Raw genomic sequence first — 27,964 nt, 5'->3', positions numbered from 1 at the left:
TATGGGATGTTTAAAAAAGCATTTTATTTGGTTTAGCACTCAAAATGACACATTTTAATGACACTTGAGGTACAGAAAGTACAGGTAAGCTAGTTATGTTTGACCATATCACAAAAATCACCACATAGACATAAATAGTAGAAAAACCCTCAGAGCCCTTTCATAAATACACTTTGACAGTGAATCTGCCTAATCACCTGGAATAAATATTACTGAATGTTTTCAAAATATCTTCTTTGAATTAAAATTTCATATTCTGGAATGTTTCTGTATTTCATCCAAAGGAGTTGCAGCTCCTCAGAAACCGATTAAAGTTATCAGAGTGTTTAAGACTCCAGTTTTGAATTTGTGCAACCGTCTACAATTTCAAAGAGGTAGTGGTAGATACTAGTTCTCCTGGCAATGTCAAATGCTGTTTCTTCCAAGTTATTTTTTAGGCCTGGTTTGATGTAACGGTTCATTAGAAGGAGTTCTAGGGTGTCTTTGCCATCTCTATTTCCTGCAGCAAGATGCAAGGGGGTCAACAGGCCATTTGTTTGGGCATTGATATCTGCATCATGCTGAAGTAAGAAAGATGCCACCTTGGTATTGTTCCATTTACAGGCACTATGTAGGGGAGTCCAGCCATCTACTGTCACTGCATGAACGTCTGCCCCTTGGGCAATCAGCTCTCGGACAATATCTAAGTGTCCACTATATGATGCTCGATGGAGAGGTGTGTATTCATCTTCATCTCTGGTGTTTACTTGAGTGGCCTTTTCAGAAAGTAGCCTCCGTACTGTGGCAAGCTAGAAGGAAGTACAAGAACGCTTTAAAACAACTATTTCCTAATTTGTTAAAGGGTCTTTACTGTATTTTGTATACTGTTTGAAATTCAACCCAGAGCTTAAAAAAACCCCAACCTCTGGAAGATCCTGTCAACAACCATCCTTCAAAATGCAAATTAAGATATTTTACTTACAATGACTTAAGAATGAATATAAAACATATTTTAATTTTTCTAATTATGAGAGTATCCAAATAATAAACTGTGCACTTAATCCTATTCAATAAATGTATTACACCGAAAGCACAATTCCTGTTCTGTAAGCTATGCCAACAATCAGTATTTTATTTAACATGAGTTAAGCAATACATAATTTAATTGATTTTTTTGGGGGAGGTGGGGGGCAGGGCAATGAGGGTTAAGTGACTTGTCCATGTCACACAGCTAGTAAGTGTCAAGTGTCTGAGGCTGGATTTGAACTCAGGTCCTCCTGAATCCAGGGCCAGTGCTTTATCTACTCTGCCACCTAGCTGCTCAATTTAATTGATTTTTGTGCCTTCTACAGTCTTATTGTGTTAGAAGTGTTGTTTGATTCTTTAACATTTGCCAGAAAAGAATGGAAGCTCATTCAGTTTCCTCCTGAGGGAAAGGCTTTCAGTATAGACTCAGAAATGGACTGTATGTCTAGCAACCTAGGATCAGCTTACTTTGATGTGGAAAATCACATGTAGCCCCTGACCTTGTCTGTCTCAAACACACCCTGGTTTTGCTGTATCCCAACTGCAAAGGTAATCTGCTTTCGAACCTTGTCTGTCTCAGACAAGCTCTGGCCTTGAGGTACCCCAGCTGCAACAACAGGCCTCCTTTGTATGATAACTACTGACCTCATCCTTATGTATCTTGCTTTCCTGTAATGATGACTAAACCACTAGGTGCCACTAAGCATCCTTTGTTTGGTGACTACCGACCTCATCCTTATTTGATACTCCTGTTGATTATGCCACTATACCACACCTACTCTTTCTGTATATAACCAGGTGGGCTACAAGACTCAAGACTCGGGGCCCATTGTTGGAGGTTTGACCCCTCCCTTGGGCCGGCGTGTAATAAACTCTCTCTCTCCACCTCGAGTACCTGGCTGAGTATTTTCTGTGTCAATCGTGCCGTAACAACCTAAGTTCAGAGATGCTTGTATCAAACCGTTGGCCACTAGCTGATAGAATTTTTGGCTGTAGCAATTCATGAAATTGTTAACTAAAACAAAATTCTAGAATATACTATTAAAGAGATTGTTAGTGAATTAATGATCATAAAGAACCAACACTTCCTTAGCAAAACAAGAGGTCATTCCGGACTAACATCCTCTCCCTTTTTGAGAGTTGCAAAATGGTAGATCCCAGGAAATGGTATGAATATAGTTTCCCTAGATTTCAGCAAAGCATTTGATAAGGTACTTAGCACGTGCTTTTTGTAGAAAAGATGGAGAGACACAAGCAAGATGATAGAGTAATCAGATGATCTGGAAGTGGTTGGGTTATTATTAAATGACTCTCTGAGGCACTGGTTTGATGTCAACTTTGAATGAGACCTCTGTTGGAATGCCCTCGGGATCTCTGCTTAGTACTGTGCTATTTCATATTTTTATCAATAAACTGGTAAAGGCATTATAAAATCTGTACTTATAAAGAAAGCTAGGAGAGTTAGCAAACAGACCATATGACAGATCCAGGATCCACAATAATCCTGACAGATTTTAACACTTGGGCTGAATATAATAAAATTATATTTGTCCTTATTAAATTTCAAGTCTTTAGCTAAGGTTAAAAAAATAACTTAAGGGGCAGCTAGGTGGTGCAGTGGATAGAACACTGGCCCTGGAGTCAGGAGTACCCAAGTTCAAATCCGACCTCAGACACTTAAAACTTACTAGCTGTGTGACCCTGGGCAAGTCACTTAACCCCAACTGCCTCACTAAAAAACAAACAAACAAACAAACAAAAACTTAAGCACAAATTAGGAAAGGTATAATTAGATAGCAATTTGTCTGAAAATGAGCTGGTGGAGGGGTTTAGTGCATTATAAACTCAATGTGAGTCAAGATTATGATATGATGGAGGGAAAAAAAAACCCAATGTGATTTTGGGCTGCATTAAATTAGGCACAGTGTCCAAGATTAAAGAGATGATACTTTGTATCAGATGACAACTGGAGTATTGTCTTTAGTTCTGGGCACCACAGTTTAAGAAAGATATCGCTATTAGACAAACAAATCAAATCAAAGCTATCCATAGTCATATGAAAAAATGCTCTAAATCACTATTGATCAGAGAAATGCAAATTAAAACAACTCTGAGGTACTACCTCACACCTAAGAGAGTAACTAACATGACAAAAAAGGAAAATATTGGATGTTGGAGGGGATGTGGGAAATCTGGGACGCTAATCCACTGATAGTGGCGTTGTGAACAGATCCAACCATTCTGGAGAGCACTTTAAAAGTATGCCCAGGGGGCAGCTAGGTGGGGCAGTGGATAAAGCACTGGCCCTGGATTCAGGAGTACCTGAGTTCAAATCCGACCTCAGACACTTGACACTTACCAGCTGTGTGACCCTGGGCAAGTCACTTAACCCCCACTGGCCCGCAAAAAAAAAAAAAAAAAAAAAAAGTATGCCCAAAGGACTATCAAACTGTGCATACCCTTTGACCCAGCAATTCCATTGCTAGGTTTATATTCCAAAGACATCCCAAAAAAGAGCTCTTTGTACAAAAATATTTCTAGCAGCTTTTTGTGGTGGCTAAAAATTGGAATTCCCATCAATTGGGGAATGGCTAAACAAGCTGTGGTATATGATGGTGATGGAATATTATTGTGCTATAAGAAATGACAAGCAGGATGATTTCAAAAAGGCCTGGAAAGACTTATGTGAACTGATGTGAAGTGAACAGAACCAGGAGAACATTGTGCATAGTGACAACAGTGTTCTTTGATGAAGAACTGTGAATGACTTAATTATTTTCAACAATACAAGGATCCAAGACAATCTCAAAGGACTATTGATAAAACATACTATCCACCTCCAAAGAAAGAACTGAACACAGACTGAAGCCTTCTATTTTTCATTTTCATTTTTTCTTTTATTCAAGTTTTCTTATACAAAATGTTTTACACAATTGCACATGTATAACCTATTAACTGATTGCTTACCACCTCAGGGTGGGGGAGAGGAGGAGGGATAGAGTTTGGAACTCAAAACATTAAATAAAAATGTTTATTATTAATTTTTTGATATTTTATTTTTATTTAAAATTTTTCTCAATTATATGTAAAGATATTTCTTGAGTTCCATTTTTCTACCACCTTCCCTTCCTCCCCCTTCCAAAGCCAGTAAGCAATTTGATATAGGTTATACATTACAATCATGTTAAACATATTTCCACATTAATCAGAAAATGTTTATTATTATTAAAAAAAGAAAGACAGACATTGCTGAAGGGGCAGCTAGATGGCAGAGTGGCTATAACACCTGCTCTGGAGTCAGGAGGACCTAAGTTCAAATCTGGCCACAGACACTTAGTAGCTGGGTGACCCTTGGGCAAGTCACTTAACTTCGATTGCTCCAAAACAAAAGCAAAAACAAAACCATAAAAAAATAGAAAGACATTCCTGGAGAGTATTCCAAGTAAAGTAATGAGTAGGGTAATCAGGAAATTGAAATGCCTTTGATGTACTGTTCTCTGAAGACCTGCAGAAGGAAGTAGGAATGTTCAGCCTGGAGAAGACTTGGAGATTCATAATAGTTGTCTTCAAGTACTTGAAAGGTTGTCATTTGGAAGAGATATTGTATTTGTTATATCTGGTTCCAGAGAGCAAAACCAAGCTTACTGGGTAGAAGTTACAAAAGAAGCAAATTTGTTTGCTTTAAGGAAAAAAATTCCTTATAGTGAGAACTATCCAAAAGGGGGAATGGCCTATTTTGGGTGGTAGTGGGTTCTCCTTCAGTGGAAGTCTTCAAGCAAAGGGGGAATGACTTTTATCAGGTATATTGCAGTGAAGATTCTTTTTAGGGTATGGTTGGATTAGAATGCCCCCTAGTTCACACCTAACCCTGAAATTCTCTGATAGTAAGACATCGGGTTAGAGAGAGGAGGAAGAGTGGATTAGCACTGGTAGCAGCTTTCATGCCAATAAAATTGCAAATCTTAATTATGGAAATAAAATTTTAGTGTATTGGGGTTAACATATATTTTATTTTACACTGAGTTAAGAAAAAATTAATTTTTCCTGAAACTGTGCCATGCTAACAAGGAAAACAAAGTTTTAAATGTCTTCATTTTATTTTTCTAATCTACTAACAAGCATTCTCAGGAAGGAATAAGAATTTATCTCTGGCAGTAGAAGGATATATACAATTGAGTCATTTTTCTTGTTTAATTCCAAAATGAAATACAGAATAGCTGAACTACTCTACTATACAGTTCCTTCAGAAGTATATGAGTGGGGCAGCTAGGTGGTGCAGTGGATAGAGCACCAGCCCTGGAGTCAGGAGGACCTGAGTTCAAATCCAGCCTCAGACACTTAACACTTACTAGCTGTGTAACCCTGGGAAAGTCACTTAACCCCAACTGCCTAAAAAAAAAAAAAAATAAATATATGAACATGCCCTTCCAACCATGGCTGTTTATTACCATCTTTAAAAAAAATCTTTGCCATATTTTGTATGTATTTATATATACATATACATATATATACACACACACACACACACACACACACACGTACGTATATGTTGCTCCCCAGCCAGACTATGGTTCTTTCGATGACAGGGTGTTTTACTTTTGTCATTGTATTCTCAATACCTATCAGAGTACTTGGCACACAGTAGGTGCTTAATATCTGTTAAATGATTTCATTGTAGGGTGTGAGATGAAACTATGGTTGTTATAATTTATACTTAGTGATTTGGAACACATTTTCATGTGGTGATTCATAGTGTGCAAATTTTTGTGGGGAAACTTTGTATCTTTTGATTATTTATCTACTGAGTAGTTCAATGAGATAGGTTTATTAATCACCACTTCTCTAACCCACCATATAGGTTAGGCTAATTCTTTCCTTAAAAGGCAATCCCACAAGATGGCGGAGGAAAGACATTAGATAGAGGGCTCCTGATACAATCACCCCTTCAAAATCATAAGAACTATCTCAGTAAGAAACTCACAGAGGACACAGGTCTGAACTGAATATGAAGGGATGATATCTGTAAAGCATTTATGTTTTGTTCTTTGTGGGGCAGATAGGGTGGGGTGTCTTATGTCTGGGGCTGGATTTGGGCTTGGGACTTCCTGGGTCCAGGGCTGGTGCTTTGTCCACTGTGCCACCTAGCTAATCCATGATGACAGCATTAAAATAGGGTTGAGGTGTAGGAGGAATAAATTGGGGGAGGGAGAAGGGGAGAGATGGTCTGGGGAGAGGTAGTTCACATTAAGGAAACAAGAGAAAAGCTTATGGAGGAGAGTAGAAGAGGGGGAAGGAGTTGAGGAGTGAGTGAACCTTAATATCATCAGAATTGGCTCAAAGAAGGACTAACATACTTACTCAAGTAGGTATAGTAATATATTTTTGCCCTGAGGGAGGGGAGGGAGAAAAGGGGGGTGGAGAAAGGAAGGAGGAAAGGGCAGATTGGGGGAGAGAGCAGTAAAAAGCAAAACACTTTCAAGGAAGATGAAGATGTTCTGCATTATTGCACCAGTATGACATATTGAATTGCTTGATCTCATAGGAAGGTTGAGGAGGGAGGGAGGAAGAAAAATTTAGAACACAGAATTAGCTCAGGGACCCTGATCTCATTGGAGTGGGCTCATGGAGGGAATATATTTCATACCCAATTGGGAGGAGTAATCTATTTAACCCTGCAGGAAAGTAGGAGGGGAAGAGGATAAGGAAGGAAGGGTGAAAAAAGGGAGTGCAGAGCGAGGGAGAGGATAGTCAGGAGTAAAACACTTTTGAGGGGGAATAGGTAAAAAGAAGATAGAGTAAATGTCATGGGAAGGGAGTGGGATGGAGGGAAATAGTTATGATGATTGATTATAATGACAAAACGTATGGTACCTACTTTGCTGGGCTTTTATGAAGAAAATTCTCTGTCAAGCTTAAGGTACTATATACAGGTTACAATGAACAGGATACTATCAGAAAAACGAAAGACCTACATGAACTGAAGCAGAGTGAAATGTACTGTATACAAAATAACAGCAATAGTGGGGGATGATCTGCTGGGAAGCATGTGGTTATTTTCAGCAAGGCAATGATCCAATATAACCTTGAAGGACTTATGAAGATTGCAGCCCATCTGCAGAGAAAGAACTGATAGTATCTGAAAACAGATGGAAACACATTTTTAAAATTTGTTTTTTCTAGGGGCAGCTAGGTTGCGCAGTGGATAGGGCACCGGCCCTGGAGTCAGGAGTACCTGAGTTCAAATCCGACCTCAGACACTTAACACTTATTAGCTGTGTGACCCTGGGCAAGTCACTTAACCCCAACTGCCTCCCTTATAACAAACCAAACAAACAAACCCAAAAAACAAAATTTGTTTTTTCTTTTCCTCTTTGACAATTCCTTAATCTGAAGTTTTGGTGTTTTTTTGACTGTTTTCTTTCACAACTAGCTAATATGGGAATTTTTCCATGACTACTCATGTATAACTTATTTTGAATTGCTTGAGTTCTTGTGGGTGGGGGGTGGGAATGGAGGGGGGAAGAGAAATTATAACACAAAGTTTTAAAAACATTGATGTTAAAATTTTGTTTTTACATATATTTTGGAAAATAAAATTCTATTAAAAAAAAAAGGCAATCCCCAACACTTGAGAGGCCCTGGGAGCTAAGGCTCAAGCAGTATCTTTGTTGACAGAGCTTGATGGTGGCTCCTTGATGGAGCTGGGCCCCTCAGACTTGGTGGATGTTCCAAGGCTGTGCAAATCACTATACTCTGACTTGCTGACAAGATGTTTGTATTTATGCAAGAGAGGTTATATCTAGTTGCTACAGTGTTATTGATGCTAAGTAAAACTCCTTTTGTTAACTATTGAATGACCTACAAATGTCTCATTTAATGCTACTGTAAAATCTAAATTGACAGAGGGTAAAGCTTGAGGCAGGTATGCCCATTACACTCTTGGTGTTATATGTTTGTATTTGGTTACCAGACTTTATTAGTGATAACTGGTATAGGGATTCCTGCCTCTCTCCCCAGTTTCTTTTCTAATTCTGGCTCTGCTGCTTTTACATGTACAAAACCTTTTAAATTTTATGTAGTTCAGTTTCTCTTATGATTACTTCTGGCCCTTGGTTGTTAAGAATTCTTCCCTTAACCAAATCTGTGAAAGTCACCTGTTCTCGTTACCAGTTTCTTTTATGGGATGATTATTTAATACTCAGATTGAACAGCCATTTTTAGCTCATTGTGATATTGAGTATAAGATGCTTTTCTAATAGTACTTTTTACCTTAATTGCTTTCCAATTTTTCCAGTGGTTGTCAAAAAAAAAAGTTCTTCCATAAATAATTTACATTTTGGGATTTATAAAATACCAGGGTACTGTTTATGTTTGCTTTTGTTTCTTGCTTATTTAATCTTCACTGATTGACTTTTTTTGTTTTTTAACCAGTAACAAATAGTTTTGATGACTACTGTTTTATAATATAGGTTGAGGTCTGGTAATACTATACTCTCTTCAGTCATACTTTATCACAATTTCTCTTGCAATTCTAGGTCTTTTGTTCTTCCAAATGAATTATTTTGTCTAGTTCTAAAAAATATTCCATCAGCAATTTAATTGGTATAGCACTACATCTTTTCCTAGGCGGTGCAATGGACAGAACACTGGGCCAAAAGTCAGGAATTCCCAAGTTCAAATTTGGCCTTATATACCTATTAGCTGTGTGACCTTAGGTAAGTCACTTAAACTTTATATGCCTCAGTTTCCTCACTAAAAAATGGAGATAACAGCTACTTGATAGGGTTGAGGCTCAAATGAGATATTTATAAAGTACTTAACACTGTGTCTGGCATATAGTAGATATTTAATAAATATTTATTCCTTTCCTGCCAAATTAATTTAGTTTATTATGGTGGTATGACCCAACCACGAGCAGTTAATTTCTCTCTAGTTACATTTCCTTTGGTGTTTTGTAATCATATTTAAATAAATTTTGTGTCTCTTGGTAGATAAACTGAGTTATTTTATGCATTTTGTAGTTACTTTAAAGGGATTTTCTCTTGTTTTTTCTTAGAATTGTTGATGAATTTTGTCAATTTGAACCTAGGCCTCAGTGTAATTAGTACTTGTCTCAGTTAACTGGACTGAATTTCCTGGAATTTCTTAAATATACCATCATGTCAACTGAAAAGAGGAATAATTCTCTCTCCTCCTTGTTAATATTTATACCTTTGTGCTCTAGAACTGTGTCAAATAATGGGGACAGGGAGCATTCTTGCTTTCTTCTGGGTTGTACTGGGAAAGTGTCTAACATTTCTTCATTGCTTATAATGCTAGCTTTTGGCTTTAAATGAATGCTATTATTCATATTAAAGAAGGGCCCTTCCATGAATGTTATGTCTTGACAAATTTTTTTTTGCATATATTGAGATAATCATGTGGTTTTTGTTATATTCTTAGATCTCTCTCCCTTCCCCCATGTACTCTGCAAACCAGGGACACGTGGCGTCCTTTCTGTTCTTCCCATGAGACACTCCATTTTTGGAATCCAGACACTTTTACTGGCTATTTTCAATCCCGGAAATCTCTTTCCTCATCTCCACCTCAGAGCTTCCTTGAAGTTTCAGCTAAAGTCACACCTGCAAAAAACTTTCTCTAGCCCATAATCTTACTGCCTTTTTTGGGAGATTATTTCCAATTTATCCTGTACATATATATGTTGTTTGTAGATAGCTATTTGCATTTTGTCTCCCCAATTAGATCGTTTATTGAGTATGGATTTTTTTGGGGGGGTTTTCTTTGTATACTCATTGCTTAGTACAATCCTTGGTTATATATAGGTGGTAATTAATGTTTAACGTGACTTGATACAATTATGACAAATGTATTCCTAACATTGAAGTATCTTTGAATATTTGTTAAGCATTCTACTAGGTCATATAATAAATTATGACCAAGGATTTTATTTAAAAATTTTGTATCAATATTTATTAGTGAATTCATTAGTCTTCTTTCTCTGTATTTGTGTGGGTATCAGGAACTCATGAAGAGGGTTTTTGGTAGAGTGCCTTTTGTCTCCATTTTTGAGAATAATTTTTATAGCAGGTATTAATTATATTCCATTACATTCATATAACACAATTTCTCCAGCCATTCCCTAAATGATGGGCATTTTCCACTTCCTATCCTTCCTCTTAGTTTCAGGTTTTTACCTCTATGAAAAGAGATGTCATAAATATTTTTGTATATGTGGGTGCTTTTCTTCATTCTCTTATCTCTTTGGGGTATGGGTCTAGCAGTGGTATTGCTGGTTCAAAGGGTAAACAGTTCACTGATTTTTTTCTGCATAGTTTCAAATTATTTTCCAAAATAGCTAGACCAGTTTTCAGCTTCATCAGCAATGCATTTGTGTTCTTTTTTTACCAAAGGCTTTCCAACAAAATTATTTTCCTTTTAGTCATCTTTTCTAATCTGAAGGTATGAGGTTGAATCTCAAAGTTGTTTGCAAATTTGCATTTCTCATATTATCAGTGAACTGGAGCATTTGTTCATTTGGTCATTAATAGCTTAGATTTATTCCTTTTACTTGATATCCTTATTACTTGTTAATATTCATTAACTGGGGAATGGCTTTTGTTTATATATGTGAATTAGCTCCATACATATATTTTGGATATGGATTGCTAGTCTGAGACACTTGCAAAGATTTTCCCCAATCAGCAGTTTTTCCTTCTAATTTTAACTACATTAATTTTTTGTGTGTGCAAAAACTTCAATTTTATGCAATTAGGAATGTCAATTTTGTTTCCTGTGATCCTCTCTATTGCTTGCTTGGTCATGAACTCTTCTCTTATCCAAAAGTGTAATAGTATTTCCTTCCTTGTTCCTTTAATTTAGGATGTGACCTGGTTTCTCAAGGTTATTGACACATTTGAAACTTATCTTGGCATATAGTATAAGATATTGCTCTAAATAAAATTTCTTCCAGACAGCATTTTTTTCTTCAATTTTCCTAGTAATGCTTGTCAAATAGTGAGTTTTTGTCCCAGAAGTTAGAGGTCTTTTGAGTTTATCAGAAACTATGCTACCATGTTCATTTGTTTTGAGATCTTATAGACATAATCTGTTCTACTTATTAACATCTGTATTTTTAAATTAATACCAAATATTTTGATGATCACTTTTATATGTGATGTTTAAAATCTAATGTGGGTCCTAATCTGGCCCCCCAGTTTTGGGGGGGAAACTGGCTAAGATTTATTGATAAATTCAGCAAGAGTTTAGGCTTTTACGGATTTATTAAAGAGTAAAGACAACACATGGGATCCTGTAAAGCCAGAAAAGTCTATCTACTTTCCTCTCTTTCTCTGTCCGCCTTTTCTCTGTCTCCCACCAAGCCAAAGTCCTGGAAAAGAGGGACCCTCCTTTTCTCAGTCTCCTGCCACATGCCAGTTCCTGAACTTAACTTCCTAAATACCCTGTGTCTGATTTGAGTCTGTTTAACCAGACAAATGGGGGATAAGATCATGTCAATGCTTTGTTTTTGTGGATTTTCTATTTTTATTTTTGTTAGAAGAGCAAGCAAGGTGCTCACACAAGGGAATATAAATATCCCCCCTCTTCCAACCATGCCTTTTCAGAGAAACCTAGGATTCCTGCACTTTTTTCAAATTCTAACAATAAAGCATTTCCCTTCTTTTGCATGCCTGGAGGCAACAACCCAGCCTCCTCTAGAAGCCTATATCCCCCCAGCAGTGGGGGAAGGGAAATCCAAGCCTGAGTTCAAATCTAAGTCATCTTCACAGGCTAGAACCCCAAATTGCCCGATCCCTCTCCAGCTAAGCTGACATGTTTGAATGTTAGTGCTGCAGCTGTGCAGCACATGGGAGAGATGGTCTTGTCCCCTACTCTCGGGGCCCCACCTCCTCCCCCTCCCCAGATGCCACCTCCTACTTCTCTCATAGCCATGCCCCTTGATCCTCCTGCCAGGGAGGTCGGGAGATACAATCGACACTGGGAGCCACAGCACCTAAGTCCTGTGGTTTAGACTTTTCCTATAGTCCTTCTACATTACTCCCAACCTTAGAGGAAAACCTTTTAAATTCCAGAAATGTTCATTTCATTCTTAATTATTTTGTTAATCTGCTTTTGCCTTTAATTAATAACTTTATAAAGCATTTGTATTATGAAAGGAACAACAGAGAAAATAAAGGGGTTGAAGAAAAACAAGAGAAACTTTATCATCATATTTCAAGAGTCTGCTTCTACTGCCATAGATGGGGATGTATTTTGCAAAATGTAGAAGCAGACAGCAAGATATTAATATGAGAGCTGGGGATTTTAGATATCAGGATCAAAAATGTTCTAAATTCACTCAGAGAAATAATGTCAGTTCAAATGTTACATAAGGATTTTTATGCTATTATATCTACATTTTGAAATCAATAGTATGAATTTTTTTTCATAGAGATTTTCATTCTTTTTGGATTGTTTTAAGACAGTTTGAATTTCACTGTTTTTTATTCTTCCATGTGTATTTTGTTCTATTCATCTATCTATTTTTGAACTGATACAAGATGATCTTGATTTCATAATACAGTATCAAATCTGGAAGTATTATTCTCCCATATTCTAAACTGTTTGTTTTTCCAACTGATTATTTAATCAAATTATGTAAAGTACTTCCTTAGTAAATTGATTACCATGACAAGTATAAATTAATTCTAGAAATACTATTTTTACAAAAAAAAGGAAAAAAATATTATTTGGAATTATTGCACATTGTAACATATTCTGAATCAAAGCAAATTCTTCTTTCTATATGTCTAATGTCATGGACATCTCAACCCTATGCATCTGATTAAGCCTGACTCAGTTATTTCTCTGCTCTTTTATGATAACCCCCATAATTATCTCAGGTGTCATGATAAATACAATGTTGTATTTGGCCTTGATATCTGCCAATTATATTAGATTCTTTAATTTCTCATAATGGCATGAGGATAATTAGGCAGATGATGCAAATTCTCATTTTTTGTGATCATTATTATTCTCAATTTTTAAATCCATATGAGACGTGGATTATGGGAACTTACCACTTAAGACATTAATTGCCTTCACCCATGGGAGGACTATACATAAAAGAGCGGGCATTGGACTGTCATAGAAAGGGAGATACACATGAACTCCAGGTACTAAACTGCCTTGGGAAAGGCTGAGAGAATGGTCATTGGCAAGAGTCGAGGTTGGATTTTCTTGGTTTAATTTTCCCCCACATGGCACCGGGTGGCTGGGCTATGCCACCTCATTGGATACCTGACTGGAAAGGATGAAACAGGTCTGTTTTTTTTAGTTTCTTTTGTGTTTTTTTTTAATTTGTTTTTTTGTTTTTTTAGTGAGGCAATGGGGGTTAAGTGACTTGCCCAGGGTCACACAGCTAGTAAGTGTGAAGTGTCTGAGGCCGGATTTGAACTCAGGTCCTCCTGACTCCAGGGCCGGTGCTCTATCCACTGCGCCATCTAGCTGCCCCTAGGTCTGTTTTTTAAGGGCTTTAAGTGACAGACGTAATTTATTAAGGGGAGAGGGGACTGAGAGGGTGACATCAAGCTGTACATTAAGAAGATAAATTCGATAGCTGAGTTAAGGATGGACTAGAGTGGGTAAAGACTTGAAACAAGAGCACTCAGTAGGCTATTGCAACAGTCCAGGTGTGAAGTGATGAAGGTCTGCATGAGGGTGGTGGAAATTTCAGAGCAGAGAAGGGGGCAGATATGAAAGATGCTGAGAAAGAATTGACAGGACTTAGTGTCAGATTGGATACAGGGAAGTGAAAGACAGGAGTGAGCTGAGGATGGCATCTAGTTGTGAGCGTGGATGACTAGGAGAATGAGGATACTTTTGACACTAATAGGCTAGTTTGGAAGGAGAGGAAATAATGAGTCCACTTGTTTTGAGATATCTAGTTTGAGGTATCTAAGAGGCAGGTAGATATATGAGACTGGAGGTCAGCAGAGGTTAGGCTGGATAAATGGATTTGCAAACCATCAGCAAGGAAATGATAATTGAATCTGTGAGAGTTGATGAGATCACTAAGTGAAATAGTAGAGTGGGAAAATGGGGCCTAGGATAGGGCCCTGTGGAATATCCAAAATTAGGAGGTGTGGCTTGAAGATCCAGCAAAAGAGACTGAGGAGTAGTCAGAGAGACAGGATAAAGAACAAGAATAAAGTATCATGAAAACCTAGAGAGAAGGGAGTATTGAGAATAGGTTGACTGACTGTTCAAGGTTGAAGAGAGGTCAAGAAGTTATGAAGATCGAGAAAAGGCTAGTAGATTTGATCATTGATAATGGTAGAATAATGAATTTTGATGCCAGATTGTAGAGAGTTAGGGAGGAAAGGGCAGGGCAGTGGGGGTTAAGTGACTTGCCCAGGGTCACACAGCTAGTAAGTGTCAAGTATCAGAGGCTGAGTTTGAACTCGGGTCCTCCTGAATCCAGGGCCTGTGCTCTATCCACTGCGCTACTTAGCTGCCCCCTGTAGGTTGTCTTCTGAAGGAGTTTAACCAAAAGGAAAAGATAATAGAACAATAGCAAAGGGGAAAAAATGGATTAAGTCACTATTTTCTGAGTATTGGGAAAACAGGAAAATAAGAGACAAGGTTCTAATCTCAGAGATTTGGGGGAGGAAATGCCAGAGGAGACTTGAGGAAGAATAAAAAGGTTTGCAATAGCTGGTTTGGTGAATGAGACAGTAAATGAATTGAGGAGTTATAGATTAGGGAGGTGTATTGAGGCCCCAGATAAGATTATGTAACAGATTTGTACTGACCCTAGTCAGCAGGGTTTTATGATTTTCTATAGCTTTGTTCAGCAACACTCTCTCCTCATGTCCATTTCCTGTGCCATGTTGCTTCTTTCAAATTTCTAGCTACCTAAAATCATACATTCTGCAAGAAGCCTTTGTCAGTTCTTACTCTCAATGCCTCTGCTCTAAGACTTCTCCCAAGTTATTTTGTATATATCTTGTTTATACATAGTTGTTAGTCAGCTGTCTCTGCTACTGGACTAAGAACTTCCTAGGAGCAAAAGTCAGGTGGTTAAAATTCTAACAGCCACAGGATTTACAGGGCTATTAGTCCTGGAGTAGGGGAGAGAGTACTTGAAGGGATATGGTGGTAAACTGGTAATTTCAGGGTTTTTTTCCTACAAGAATTACATTTTGTTGGATACTTTTTCTTATTTTCTTGTCAATGGAAGGTTTTCTGCCCTTTTTTGGATCTCCAGTGTTTAGCCTGGTGCTTAGTACACATAGGAGGAGGCAGCATTTAATAAGTGCTAAATGTAGTTGCTAATAAATGACTGACTGGTTCACCAAGAGGTCAAGATGGGTAAGGAAGAGCATGTAGCCAGTTGTAGGGGTTATGGCCTGGTAAACTATGGGGTAGAGGGATTAGAGGGCACTAAAGTTAAAGAACAGGGTTAAATTTCAGAATGCAGGGTTTGGTAGAATAACAACAGATTATGATTAAAGGAATTTCAGTGTTCCTGAACCCAGAAGTGGAAGCTGTTTGTTTAAACTTGCTGTTCTGTTCCTTAAGATCTCTTATTTCTGTCCTTAATTCTTTAAATTGGTTTTTTGAACCATTCTAGAAGTTCCTGGAGTTAGTTGCTTTAATGTCTTAATTTCCACTGATTTCAGTCTTTTCTTTGAATCCATTTCTACTCCTTAGTTTTTGTCTGTCTTAATCATTCTGCTGATTTTTCTATAGTATCCTTTGCTAAAAATATCCTTTTTGTCAATCCTTTTCCTTTACTTGGTCCAGTGTTATTGTGCCTCCTTTCACCTCCTCCTTACAATCTATTCCCTCTTCTCTCAGATTTCCAGGGTTGAATGTGGCATATTTCATTCAAAAGGTGAGACTGGCAATTAGAACACTGATTCTGGGATATTCCAGTTTGTAGTAGAGAGGGAGAATAGTACCTGGAGAATAGTAGAGAATGCTGTCCAAATTTACAACATTCTCTGATCTGAGTTCCTCCGTTCTTTCTTCAGTCCCCAGATATGCCTTTGTTGGCTTGTGAAGTGTTTGGGGGAGGGTCCCCCATGTACTTTGAGAAACCTTGCAATTGGGTTTCTTAATCTTTCTTTTGTTCCTTCTATTGGCTGTTTCCTCATGCTAAATTAATTTTAATTAGAGGGATGTTCCTTGTTTGCTTCTTCCACCATTTTCCTGTCTCAGACTCCTTTCTGATTTATAGTCATCTTTCTTCTTGGCCTTGAGGCCGGTCTGTTTCACAGGCCTCAATTCCTAGTCAGAGTTCCTATTGAGACACTGACACAGGTTTACTTCAAAAGTTAGGTGCTTAAAATTCTACCAGCCACAGGGTTTACAGGGCTACTCCAGTCCTGCTGGTGGTTGGAGTAGGGGAGAGAGTACTTGAAGGGATATGGTGGTAAGCTGCTAATTTCAGGTTTTTTTCCCATAAGAATTATATTTTGTTGGGTACTTTTTCTTATCTTCTTGTCATTGGAAAGTTTTCTAAGTTTTTTCCATTGCGTTTTTAATGTGGGGGTGGAGGAGTTGCCTCCAGGAAAGCTCTTACTCTGCCAGCTACTCATTATTCTCCTATTAAATGAAAATGAGAAAGTTATGGTATCTACACCTTCAACCAAATCAGTAATAAAAATGGGGAATAATACAGGCCAATAACTGATTCCTAGTATACTTCTTTAGTGACCTCATTTAAGTTGACAAGAATCCATCAATGACTAAGTCCCTGGAATCTGGACATTTAGCCAGTTTTGAATTCATCTAAGCATATTTTCATCTGGTCCACAATTTTCCAAGTAAAAACAAACACCTTTCTTAGGGGGCAGCTAGGTGGCACAGTGGATAAAGCACTGGCCCTGGATTTAGGAGGATCTGAATTCAAATCTGGCCTCAGACACTTGACACTTACTAGCTGTGTGACCCTGGGCAAGTCACTTAACCCTCACTTCACCGCAACCCCCCCCCCCCAAACACAAAACCTTCCTTGAATCTTATACTATATCTGCACAATTCCCATGGTTTACCAATCTAATAATTGTCAAAAAAGAAAATTAGGTCAGTGTGGCATGACCTGTTTTTGATAAAGTCATGCTAGCTTTTAGTGACCATAATTTCTCTCTCTCTTTTAATTTCAAAAAGCATTTATTAAGCTTCTACTACTATGTGGTAGGCTCCCAAGGAAACATGAAAAAAAAGCACAGTTCTTATCCTCAAGTTGCTTACAATCTTTATTAAGAGAATATGACATGCAGAGAAATAGGTCTGATGCAAGATGACTATCACTTCTCTTTCTTAATGCTCAAAACCCATCCTTTTTGTTTTGTTCTTTTTTTGTGTGTGTGGGGCAATATGGGTTAAGCGACTTGCTAAGGGTCACACAGCTAGTAAGTACCAAGTGTCTGAGGCTGCATTTGAACTTAGGTCCTCCTAAATCCAGGGCTGGTGCTTTATCCACTGTACCACCTAGCTGCTCCCTCAAAAACCATCCTTTAATATGTTCTCTAATATCCTACTTATAAGGGATGCTATGCAGGAATTCTTGCTCAGGTACAGGTAAACTATTTAATTGCTATGATCTTATGAAAAGGTATTTAAAAGAAGTATCTAGTTATGAACAGTTGCCATCCCCTATTCTTGATCCATTTATTCCCTTTTGCTATTGTTCGTATTATCTTTTCCTTTTATGGCTAAACTCCTTCAGAAGGCAACCTACAGGGGGCGGCTAAGTAGCACAGTGGATAAAGCACTAGCCCTGGATTCAGGAGTACCTGAGTTCAAATCCAGCCTCAGACACTTGACACAATGACTAGCTGTGTGACCCTGGGCAAGTCACTTAACCCTCATTGCCCCGCAAAAAACAACAACAACAAAAAATCCCCACAGTGAGCTAAAGATACATGAGAGCAAGAGGCAAATAAAAAAGGAAAAGATGTAAATCTGGAATTTACTGAAAGAGGATAGGTTGAATTCTCACTTGAACAGAAGAGATATTTCTATTCTCTCTTAATTGTCATTGAAAAGGTTAAGGTAGAATTCTGAAAATGGAAAAAACTTTATTTAGTAATATTAAATTTTACTACTAAATTTAAAAAATAATATATAATCAACCCTCCTTCACTAACATCACAGTTTTAATATCTGACTTTGCATAGAGGTGATCCTAAGTTCTTTAATAGTGTTGGAGCAGAGCACTATCTTTGGCAGATCTTACCCAGATGCAACAACTTCAACTACAGATCCAAGGACATTTCTTTTCCAAGTAACAAACTAGTTAAGAATCTCATCAGCAGGGGGGTAGCTAGGTGGTACAGGGAATAAAGCACCAGCCCTGGATTCAGGAGGACCTGAGTTCAAATCCAGATTCAGACACTTGATATTCACTAGCTGTGTGACCTCTGGCAAGTCACTTAATCCCCAGTGCCCCACCAAAAAAAAAAAAAAAAAAGAATCTCAGCAGAAAATCGATCAAAACAAGAATTTTTTTTTTTTGTCAAAGCAGCTCACGAAGATAATCTATTAAGATAAGGATGGGCTAGCAGTTTTGTTGAGGAAATAATGCAATTCTACAATGGTTTTGTTATTTTATCAATGTGGCTAATTCCCTCAAAAAATGGAGACTATAACCCATCCATGACCACTTATACTGTGGAATTTTTTTTTATACTGACCTGAAAATCTGCATTCTGCTACAAAGTGTGTGTTCTAATGTGCTGGGGTCCTTCACTGCATTTCTCCTGCCATCCTGTGGAAACCAGGCTATCTCCTGGTTATTCCTTATGTTTTCTATTCAGCCTTTTTTTTTAAAGCTTTGTTTTTGTTTTTTTTTTTTGTGAGGCAATTGGGGTTAAGTGACTTGCCCAGGGTCACACAGCTAGTAAGCGTCAAGCGTCTGAGGCCGGATTTGAACTCAGGTCCTCCTGACTCCAGAGCCGGTGCTTTATTCCCTGCGCCACCTAGCTGCCCCTCCTTATGTTTTCTAGATGAACAGCCTATCTTTTTTTTGGTCATCCAGTTTTCTGATGACACCCTTTATACCAATTCTGCCATGTAATGGAATGTGTTACAGACTTTCATGTTTACCACACATAGGATAGACAATTCATTGAGCTTACCCATCACTATATAGGTCTTGGACAGATTTTGCAAATGAATTTGTCCCTGAATCAAGATAGAGGTATCAGGCTGGAATGGCTTCAGGGAATTACACAAATCTTTTAATGACCTTAGACTTCTTCTTGAAATAAAGGTCCATATTCTTCTGGTGATTTTGTTTATGAGTGATAAATACTATACTTGCTGAAAGGATTAATTAAAGGAGAAAGCAGCTATTCAGACTTTTTTTTTGGGGGGGGGGCAGGGCAATGGGGGTTAAGTGACTTGCCCAGGGTCACACAGCTAGTAAGTGTCAAGTGTCTGAGGCCGGATTTGAACTCAGGTCCTCCTGAATCCAGGGCCAGTGCTTTATTCACTGCACCACCTAGCTGCCTCCTATTCAGACTTTTTGAAGAATCACCCAGTCTTATTTTGTGGCAGATGAGTAAGATTTGTTCTCTGTTAAGAGCAAAATGCTTACCTATTGAAAATAAACTCTCTTTTGCATTTTGGATCATTTAATGTGAGGGAAGTACTAAAAAGGTAGGTAATACAGATGAGGAATCAGGATCTCAGAGAGGTAAAATGAGTCATCCATACTCATGAGGATTTAAACCCAGTCTCTCCTGACTTTAAGCCTAATTTCTTCACCATGTTGCCTCTTGCCTCTTTGCTTTTTTTTTTTTAAAGGAATTTGACTTGTAGAGCAAAAGACAACCCTAAAGGGTGTCTTCAAAGAAAGTATGCATATATCGAATCATTCAAAATTCTGCAACAGATGTATGTAGCCACAATTTTAAAGATATTCTGAATGTCATGTGAAGAATAAAACAAGAAGACATAAAAAGTGTGTATCCTGAGCAAAATCCAAAAGGAAGAGGAATTTCCTATAAAGGATTCTCTAGATGTTTATGTTTAAACAGAACACTGGGTGAATGTATCTAGTCATACAGAATTGTAGATTCTCACATAGCATGAGACACTATGGAGTTGAAAGGAGAGAGATACAGACATTGTCCCTTTTACAGGAAGATTTTCTTCTCAATTTCTGTGACAGCAGGTATAGCCTTAGGAGGAATACATACCTGTCAGCTGTTAAGGGCTAAGATTCTAGCTAAACTGTCTAAAATATCTAATGAGTGGTCACCAATAAATTATAAGCTTCAGCAAGAGTTAGGCTTTTAAGCATTTATTAAGGAGAATAAGAATTTGGTAAAGAGAGAGAGAAAGGCCTAGATTCCTATCTATTAAAGGGAGAGCACATTTCTAGCTCCCTTCTCCGCCCGAGTCCTCAGGAAAGAGCCTGAAACAGAGCCCCAGTCTCTTCCTTCTTCCTCCCACAAGCAAACTTCACTTCCTGATGCCAAAGAAAAGACTCCTGGTCTTGCCCTCAAAGACCTTCGCTTCATGGCGGAACTTTTCTACAGTAAGTCTCCAGCAGGTGGTGTCATTCCAATCATTACACAGCCTATGACAGATATTTAGGATCATCAAGAAATCTATTAAAGGGCTGGTGTATTTGGTGTATTTGGGTTAGTATGTAATTTTGGGGGGTGCTAGCTGGTTTGGGTTCTTGAGGTGCAGCATCACAAAAGGGTAAGTAGTGGCTGCAGTAAATGTGTGTTCAGAATGGCACCAATTGAATGTGGAACCTGAATTTGTTAGTGCATGAATTTGCTAGTGTATGTATAATCAGGATGCTATTTTTAAGAACATCCAACCTTTTAAGAGATGACTTTCCCTGTGGGATTGTAGGCTAATGGATCCTTGTTTTACTTCCCAGTTGTGAGATCTTGGACAAGTTACTTCATCTATGTGGGACTGATTCTCTTCATCCATTGTTCACTTAATCCTATATGACCTCTGAGTTCTTTTCCAGTTTTAAGATCCTATGAGCATCAATCAAACAGCATTTATTAAGTGCTTAATGTACCAGGCATTGTGCTAAGCACAGAGGATACAAAGAAAGGCAAAAAAGTCCATGCTCTCAAGGAGATTACATTCTAGCAATTAAAGGATTAAATGGACAATTTACTCTTCAGGGCAGCTGTACACATAGAATTACATTGTTTGGGGGTGGGGATGTCACACAAGTCCTGACAAGAGAATGTGGTCCTAATAAAATCATGCTAAGTAATGTGCAAAAATATATCAGTAATCATGTTAAATTGTTGCCTAGTGGGAAAGTGAAGAACAAATGTAGCCAAATAAACTTAATATAATTTTAGTCAGACCACTTGGTGGAGATTTGATTCATTCTATGATATTGTATACTGTACATATAATAACTTGGATCTTAATTTCAGGAAGCTTTTGTTTTAATGGAATAATAAGGAGCTTTGGCAGACTAGTTTTCTTTAAGACAGACCATTCAGCTACCAGTTCCACAGATTGAAAGCCTAATATTGCATATTAGCCAATCTTCCTTACAATCCTCAATACAAGCCTATTTATCTATGTTGGTCCTTGGATGAGGACCAACAGGTTTAACTGAAGACTTTTTAGCTTTAGGCCCTATTTATTTTCCAGAGCTTCATATAATGAAGGACTAGAATAGGGCACTAGTTAGGAGGTGGAAGAGATTAATTGATCTATAATATACATATTCTAGTCAATTTACTGTATTTTTGGATGCCTACACAGAGAATAAAATATATTGTGCATATAGTTAGTAAAGCACTATTTAATACTGTTCTCAGGATGCTATTAATGTCCTGAACTACAGTCTTGACATAAAAATGTACATGGTTTCTTACATCCTTTATATATAAAAATTTGAAGTTAATAAAAAATAGTAATTTTCTTCTTACCCGATTTTTTTCAGCAGCCCAAAGAAGCAATTTGTTAGGTTCCTTTTCCAGTTTTTGTTCTTGCATTTGATACCACTCCTCGGTTTCTTCATCCTGCTCTTCTTCTTCATCAGTATCATCAACCCAGAGGCTCTGAGTTCCAAGGGGAATTAGGTGTCGGTGTGTTTCCAGCAATTCCAGCTGGTTAAAGTATTCAGAAAAGTCTAGTGTCTTCTCTGGGTCCGATTTTCCATCATCATCTGATTTTTCTTTTTCATTCTCAATGTTTTCCATTTTTATTGTCAGTCTCTTAGAACATCCAGTGCTTGGGTCTATTTCTTTCTTTCTGTGATGAACTGTGTCGTTTTTATTTTATTCATCATTAGAACCTGACAACATAGGTGCAAAAATTATTAGTAAAAGATAATGGAGTCACTGTTGATACAATACTAGTAAAGTACTGGACAAAAATCCCTTGAGTACCATTCTTTCCATAATTAGACAGTAACATTTCAATTACCCTTACATGTGATGATTATTGATTCAACTACTGTATGATAGAATTTTTCTAATACATAGTCAATAGCTATATAGTATTTTAAAGCTATTGTGATAAGTTTTGATATATGGTAAGAATTAGAAATTTTGACAGTTGTAAAAGTGATAATACCAAGTAGGATAGGAAGGTGAATAGTAAAATTTTAAAGGAACTTTAAGGTAATGTAAACACCACTGTGCCACTATATTATTGGTCACATAATAACAGCTCACATTTATAAGGTACTTTAAGGTTTACAAAGCACTTTTCTACAATAACTATGCAATGTAGGTAGTACGCATATTATTATTTCCCTTTTAAAGATGAGGAAACTGAAGCTCAGAGAGGTTAAGTAACTAGTCCATGGCCACACAGATAGTATTGGAGCTGGGACTTGAACTAAAATTTTCTTACTCCAAGACTATTTCTTGTACTATGCTGTGTCTTAAGGCCACCATGAGTGGGAATCACCATCATTTTAATCATAGCTGTTACTTTTAAGATAATTCTTAGCTAAGGTTTTGTAAATCTAGGTTGGTTGTGTTGTTCTTCCTTCTTGAAGAGGACCAAAATGACATCACTATGTTGGGGTCAAGGTACGCTGTATCCAATTGTGGTTAATCAGAACAATAAAAATTCAGAAGGCTCTACCATAGGTCAGGCACAAATTGTCCATATGAACATTTAGAGTTGAGATGTTTCTCAATTTGTGCATCTTATGTTACACATCACCTGTATCTCCCTTGGTTTGATTATCTCACTTATGCAAATATAATTAGGTGGTTGGTAGCTTTGCCTGAAGAATCTGGCAACTGGATACTTGTGTAAATTAGACAAAGGGAAAATATAATTCAGATGCAAACACAAGCTAAACTATTTCCTAGAGTTTTTGAGAATCCTTTTTGCCACAATCTCAGCAGAGAGTAATATAATCTCTGTCTGAGTAATTTCAATGATGGTAAGCTAACCACTTCACTTAGTAGCACCACCACACTGCTTAACACCTTTAATTGTTAGAACTCTGCAAGATCTTCCAAAGTAAGTCATTTTATATATCCATCCTTGGAGCTGGACATGGCAAGTACAGTACAACATCACAAAAACTGAGACTTACTATTTAAGAAACAGGAAACAACTGATTTATGCTGTGGGAGTTATTCTTGTCTGTGTCAATCAAATCATGAACTAGTTAAATCAACATATAACTAGAAGAGAGATGAGAAGACCACACTGATGACAATTACAACTACTCCATAATATAAACTACCTGTAAAGTAGTAAATAAAGGAGAAGAAATTGTAGCTATTTACTTTTATTTTTAACATAACTGCAAAAAAAAACCTCTATAAACAGCCCAAAAGAACCTAGAAGCTGCCTATGCCAGCGAACAATTTCCTAGACAAGGGGGTCAGGGCAGCAAAAAGCAAAAAGCAAAACTAATTTACCATATAAATTCATATGCAAAATGTTATGGATAACAGTGGAAGATTAAAAATTATATTGCCTCAGAAAACAGGGAACAGTAGTGGGAAAAATGAGTCTTTGGAAAGCTTGGTAAGAGATCACAGCATGAAAATATGCCAGATCACTGCATGAAAATTTATAAATGAAACTGTAAGAATAGAAACAAACAAAAATCTGGCAGTGTTTCTGCATCATTCTGTTTTCATCTTCTAAGAGTGTACCCACACATTTAAACTCATAACATCTCTTTTCCTGATGTGCTTTATGAGAAAGTGGATATGGCACTTAAGAAAATGAAGTCAAGCGGAACAGTCAGCCTAGACGGAATCAACAAAAACATGTGGCATTAGATAGTAGTAGTGAGTCAGGTAGCTTTTATTAAAGAGCCTACTATTACCAGACACAGACTGTGCTGAGAGCTGGAGTATAAGTTGTATGGTGGAGTAGAAATATCACTGATCTTGAAGAGATCTGTTTCAGTTTCACCTCAGACATATATAGTGTCATCATGGGTTAAGTAACTTAAGCCCTGAGAGCTTGTGTCTTCATTTGTAAACTACGGATGATAATACTACCTTTAAGTATCTATTGTGTGAGGTTGTGAGGCTCTAAGGAAAGAAGGTATATAAAGGGCTTTGCAAACCTTTAAGTGTTATGTAAATATCAGCTGTAATAGTTATTACTAACCCACTTGGCAACTTTCTCTACTCTAGAGTTTTTATCAGAACACTCTCCATACATATAGAGGGTACTGTTGCAGAATGAGAAGGGAATAGGCAGGCTTCCATGAACAATCTTCTACAGCAAGCTGTATCCTCACTTATACAACTACAACTGATTGAAAGGTGATACAGAAGATAAGACCGTGTTTGTTGATTATGAAAAACTTAGGATAATATGTAGCCTTAAAGGTTTTTTTGCAACAAAGTGTCACATGCATACAATAATATCAGAGAAGATATCTAATTAGAAGATCTTGAGATACAACCACAGGGGTAATTTTTTCAATGATCTCCTATCACTATTAATGAAGTATAAAATAGGAGATATATGCTAACTAAAGCTGTTTTGCCTCTGACATGGACAAAACCCAAATGGAAGAGGTATTCTCTTAGATAGTGTGGTTTTCCAGATGCTCTCATTTGAAGATATCACAGCCCAGAATACTTTGACCCCCTCATTCAAATGACATTCAAAAGAGATCATTTCAATAATCTATTCAGGAAAAAAAATGGATAAAGAATGCCTATTGCTCAAACTATGATATACAGATCTATAGGCAAGCCATTCATTTAGATCAATATTAAGTGTTATCATGAATAGGTATGAAGATTAATGGTGAGCTGGTATAGAACTGAATAGGAGGGAAAGAACAGGCTGGACAGCATTTGGGAAATCACACAATGCCTTTCACGATTCATCTCAAGCCACCCCCGACAGAAACTTATCTTTTTTTTTTTTTAAGTGAGGCAATTGGGGTTAAGTGACTTGCCCAAGGTCACACAGCTAGTAAGTGTCAAGTGTCTGAGGCCAGATTTGAACTCAGGTCCTCCTGACTCCAGGGCCGGTGCTCTATCCACTGCGCCACCTAGCTGCCCCAGAAACTTATCTTTAACACTTTTGCAACCACTTAAAAGAATTTGGGGGGCAGCTAGGTGGCACAGTGGATAGAGCACCGGCCCTGGAGTCAGGAGGACCTGAGTTCAAATCTGGCCTCAGACACTTGACACTTACTAGCTGTGTGACCTTGGGCAAGTCACTTAACCCCAACTGCCTCACTAAAAAAAAAAAAAAAGAAAAGAAAAGAATTTGGTCTAATAATCCACACAGGAAAAACCAAGTGGATAAGTATGGATATAGTACCCAACTACCCATATTATAAGCAGTTAAACGGACAATTTATAGCACTTGTCCATCAGTATATATGTCTAGAACTGACAAATGAACTTTCTATAGCAACCCATATCTTCAGTTAATACAACCGATTAAAAAGTGATATAGAAAACAAGACCATTTGTTGATCATGAAAAACTTAGAATAATATGTAGACTTAAAGGTTTTCCTGCACCGAAGTGTTGGGCTGGGCTCAGGACTACACAGCAAAAAGAGGGCTGGATTGCTTTCAGCTTTAAAAAAACATCAATATTCTATTCATATTGTTGCATAGATATGTTCATGGAGTATTGTAATTTGCAAAGAATTCAAAATGAACATCACATAAAAGGCAAGGGAAAGTTGCATAGTTGATGTGAATAAGGTACTTTGTAGAGATGGAGTAAAGGACATTATCACACAAATGTGTGAGCCAAAGAGACCGGCTTGTCTGTGTGAAGGAAAACAGCTGGACTTCCCCAGGGCTTCATTGGAATCCTGTCCAAGAAAAAGTGAGGAAAGCCCCTACCATAGCATGGAATGCCTCTATGGTGATGTTATGGGCAACATGGACAAGAGTAGCACAGGAAAGGCAGGCATAGATGGATTGTAATTTGCACTGCTGGAAGAATATCTAAATTGATGAGGTCACAGATCTATATGGGTTATAAGAGAGATATAATTGCAAGTCATGAATACCACACTTTCTGAAAAACCAAAATTGCAGGTGACAAAAAAGCAACAGAGATGCATGGTGGGAATAAATAGGCTATAGTATGTTACTTATACTCACTAACACACAAGAAGTAACATAAAAGGCATACCTAGAAAAGTACAACCAGCTAATGAGGTAAGCCAGTCATATTGTAGGAAGGGAAAACAGATGAGCAGCCTGAATAACAGGTTGGTGTCCACTGAATCTTAAAAGACCAAGGAAAATATTTAGTAGATACTCTATGGAGAATTTATTGGAGGACATCAGCAAAATTTACCTAGGATAAAAAAGCATGGATGAACTTTGCTTTGCACTACTGGAGGGAGTAGCTACTGCTGAAATCTCAGATCCACTGAAATACATTTAGTTAAGTATAATGGCATATTTCTGAGACCTGGTCAGAACTGCTATATTAGTTTTCTAGTCTTCCACCCATATCAGGATCCCCCCTTTTCACCTCAAAGCCTCAATTGGACATATGACAGAAGTACATTCTTAATGGTCACATCCTTTTGTTTACACATTTAGCAAAAAACACTTAAAACATATATACAGAAAAATCATAGTTTTATCCAGGTATCTTACCACCTCCTTGGTTCATATTCTTCCTTTGGGCTGAGTGATGTTAAGGTCGTACAGTCATTTTGTTTATTATACTGTCCCCTCTTCAAAAGTTAGGAATTTGCAGGTCAGAAATCAACATGCTACATATATCCCTCATCTAAGGTTTACTTGAGCGGATTTTTTTTTCTTTTAAAAGGATAAATCGTGGTGTGTCTCCCTGTGTAATGCACTTCAATCCGTCAGTGCCCCAAGGTAATCTGAAGGAGAGGTGGTGGCCTTGGAATTAATTTAAAGAAACAGGTCAGGTTTGAGAGTTGGGTAAAAGGAGGCAAACGTCCGACTGCAAGCAGCTACAAGGACAACGAAGGCCTGGGTTCGAATTCCAGCTCTGCCCCCTACTACCTGGGTGGCCTGAGTCAAGGACCTTCCCTTCTCTAGGCCTCAGTTTCCTAATCTGTAAAATGAGGAGGGGTTGGACTAGATGATGCTTATAGGGTCCCTTCCAATTCTAAATCCTATGACACTAGGATAGGAAGGGAATGAGGGTTGATGACCTGGAGAGGTGGAATTCCCAAGACTTGGGGAGGCCATGACAAGGCCCTCCGGAGAGGGCCAGTCACCTCACAAGGCCGGCGTCGGGACCTTCCGTCCTCCAACAACAAACGGGCGGCTCTGCCAAGATCCCAGGTGGGAAGTGAGAAGGCGGAGAAGCTGATGCGCCGCGGCCCGGATCGATCTTGTCCTGTTGGGAGAGCGGACGGAGCCACGTCTGGATAACAAGCAAGTCCGTTAGGCGCAGAAGACGGGCTACGGGGGTGCTGTGGAGAGGGGGAGAGCGAACCCACCACTCCCTTCCACGTACTTCCGGGTCCTGTCACCGACTCTTCTCCA

The 27,964-nt window shown here is 38.0% G+C and overlaps 1 protein-coding gene across 5 annotated transcripts; it reads right to left on the bottom strand.

Moving 5' to 3' along the window:
- Nucleotides 1-27,936, bottom strand: ANKRD49 (ankyrin repeat domain 49). 5 transcript variants are annotated; one of them, XM_043998082.1, is made up of 4 exons: nt 27,095-27,936; nt 26,619-26,714; nt 21,942-22,309; nt 1-788 (listed from the first exon to the last, which is right to left on the bottom strand). In XM_043998082.1, the coding sequence occupies exons 3-4, from the start codon at nt 22,212-22,214 to the stop codon at nt 327-329; spliced, it is 735 nt and encodes a 244-aa protein (XP_043854017.1). In that variant the 5' UTR covers nt 22,215-22,309; nt 26,619-26,714; nt 27,095-27,936; the 3' UTR covers nt 1-326. The 5 variants fall into 5 exon arrangements, with proteins under 5 accessions (XP_043854017.1, XP_043854018.1, XP_043854016.1 ...); XM_043998083.1 differs by having other exon boundaries at nt 27,628-27,936; XM_043998081.1 differs by lacking the exon at nt 26,619-26,714.
- Between the last annotated feature and the right edge of the window lie 28 nt (nt 27,937-27,964).

The sequence above is a fragment of the Dromiciops gliroides genome, chromosome 3, assembly GCF_019393635.1.
Source record: "Dromiciops gliroides isolate mDroGli1 chromosome 3, mDroGli1.pri, whole genome shotgun sequence".
In the NCBI taxonomy this organism is placed as follows: domain Eukaryota; kingdom Metazoa; phylum Chordata; class Mammalia; order Microbiotheria; family Microbiotheriidae; genus Dromiciops; species Dromiciops gliroides.
Note: the sequence above shows the minus strand (reverse complement) of the source record. Positions and strands in the feature narration are given on the sequence as shown.

What these genes read in the sequence shown, in the direction of transcription:
- ANKRD49 (XM_043998082.1), bottom strand. Translation starts at nt 22,214, where the DNA reads ATGGAAAACATTGAGAATGAAAAAGAAAAATCAGATGATGATGGAAAA. An exon ending in GGGCTGCTGAAAAAAATCGG is followed by an intron (nt 789 to 21,941) that starts GTAAGAAGAAAA and finishes ACTTCCTTCTAG; the next exon opens with CTTGCCACAGTACGGAGGCT.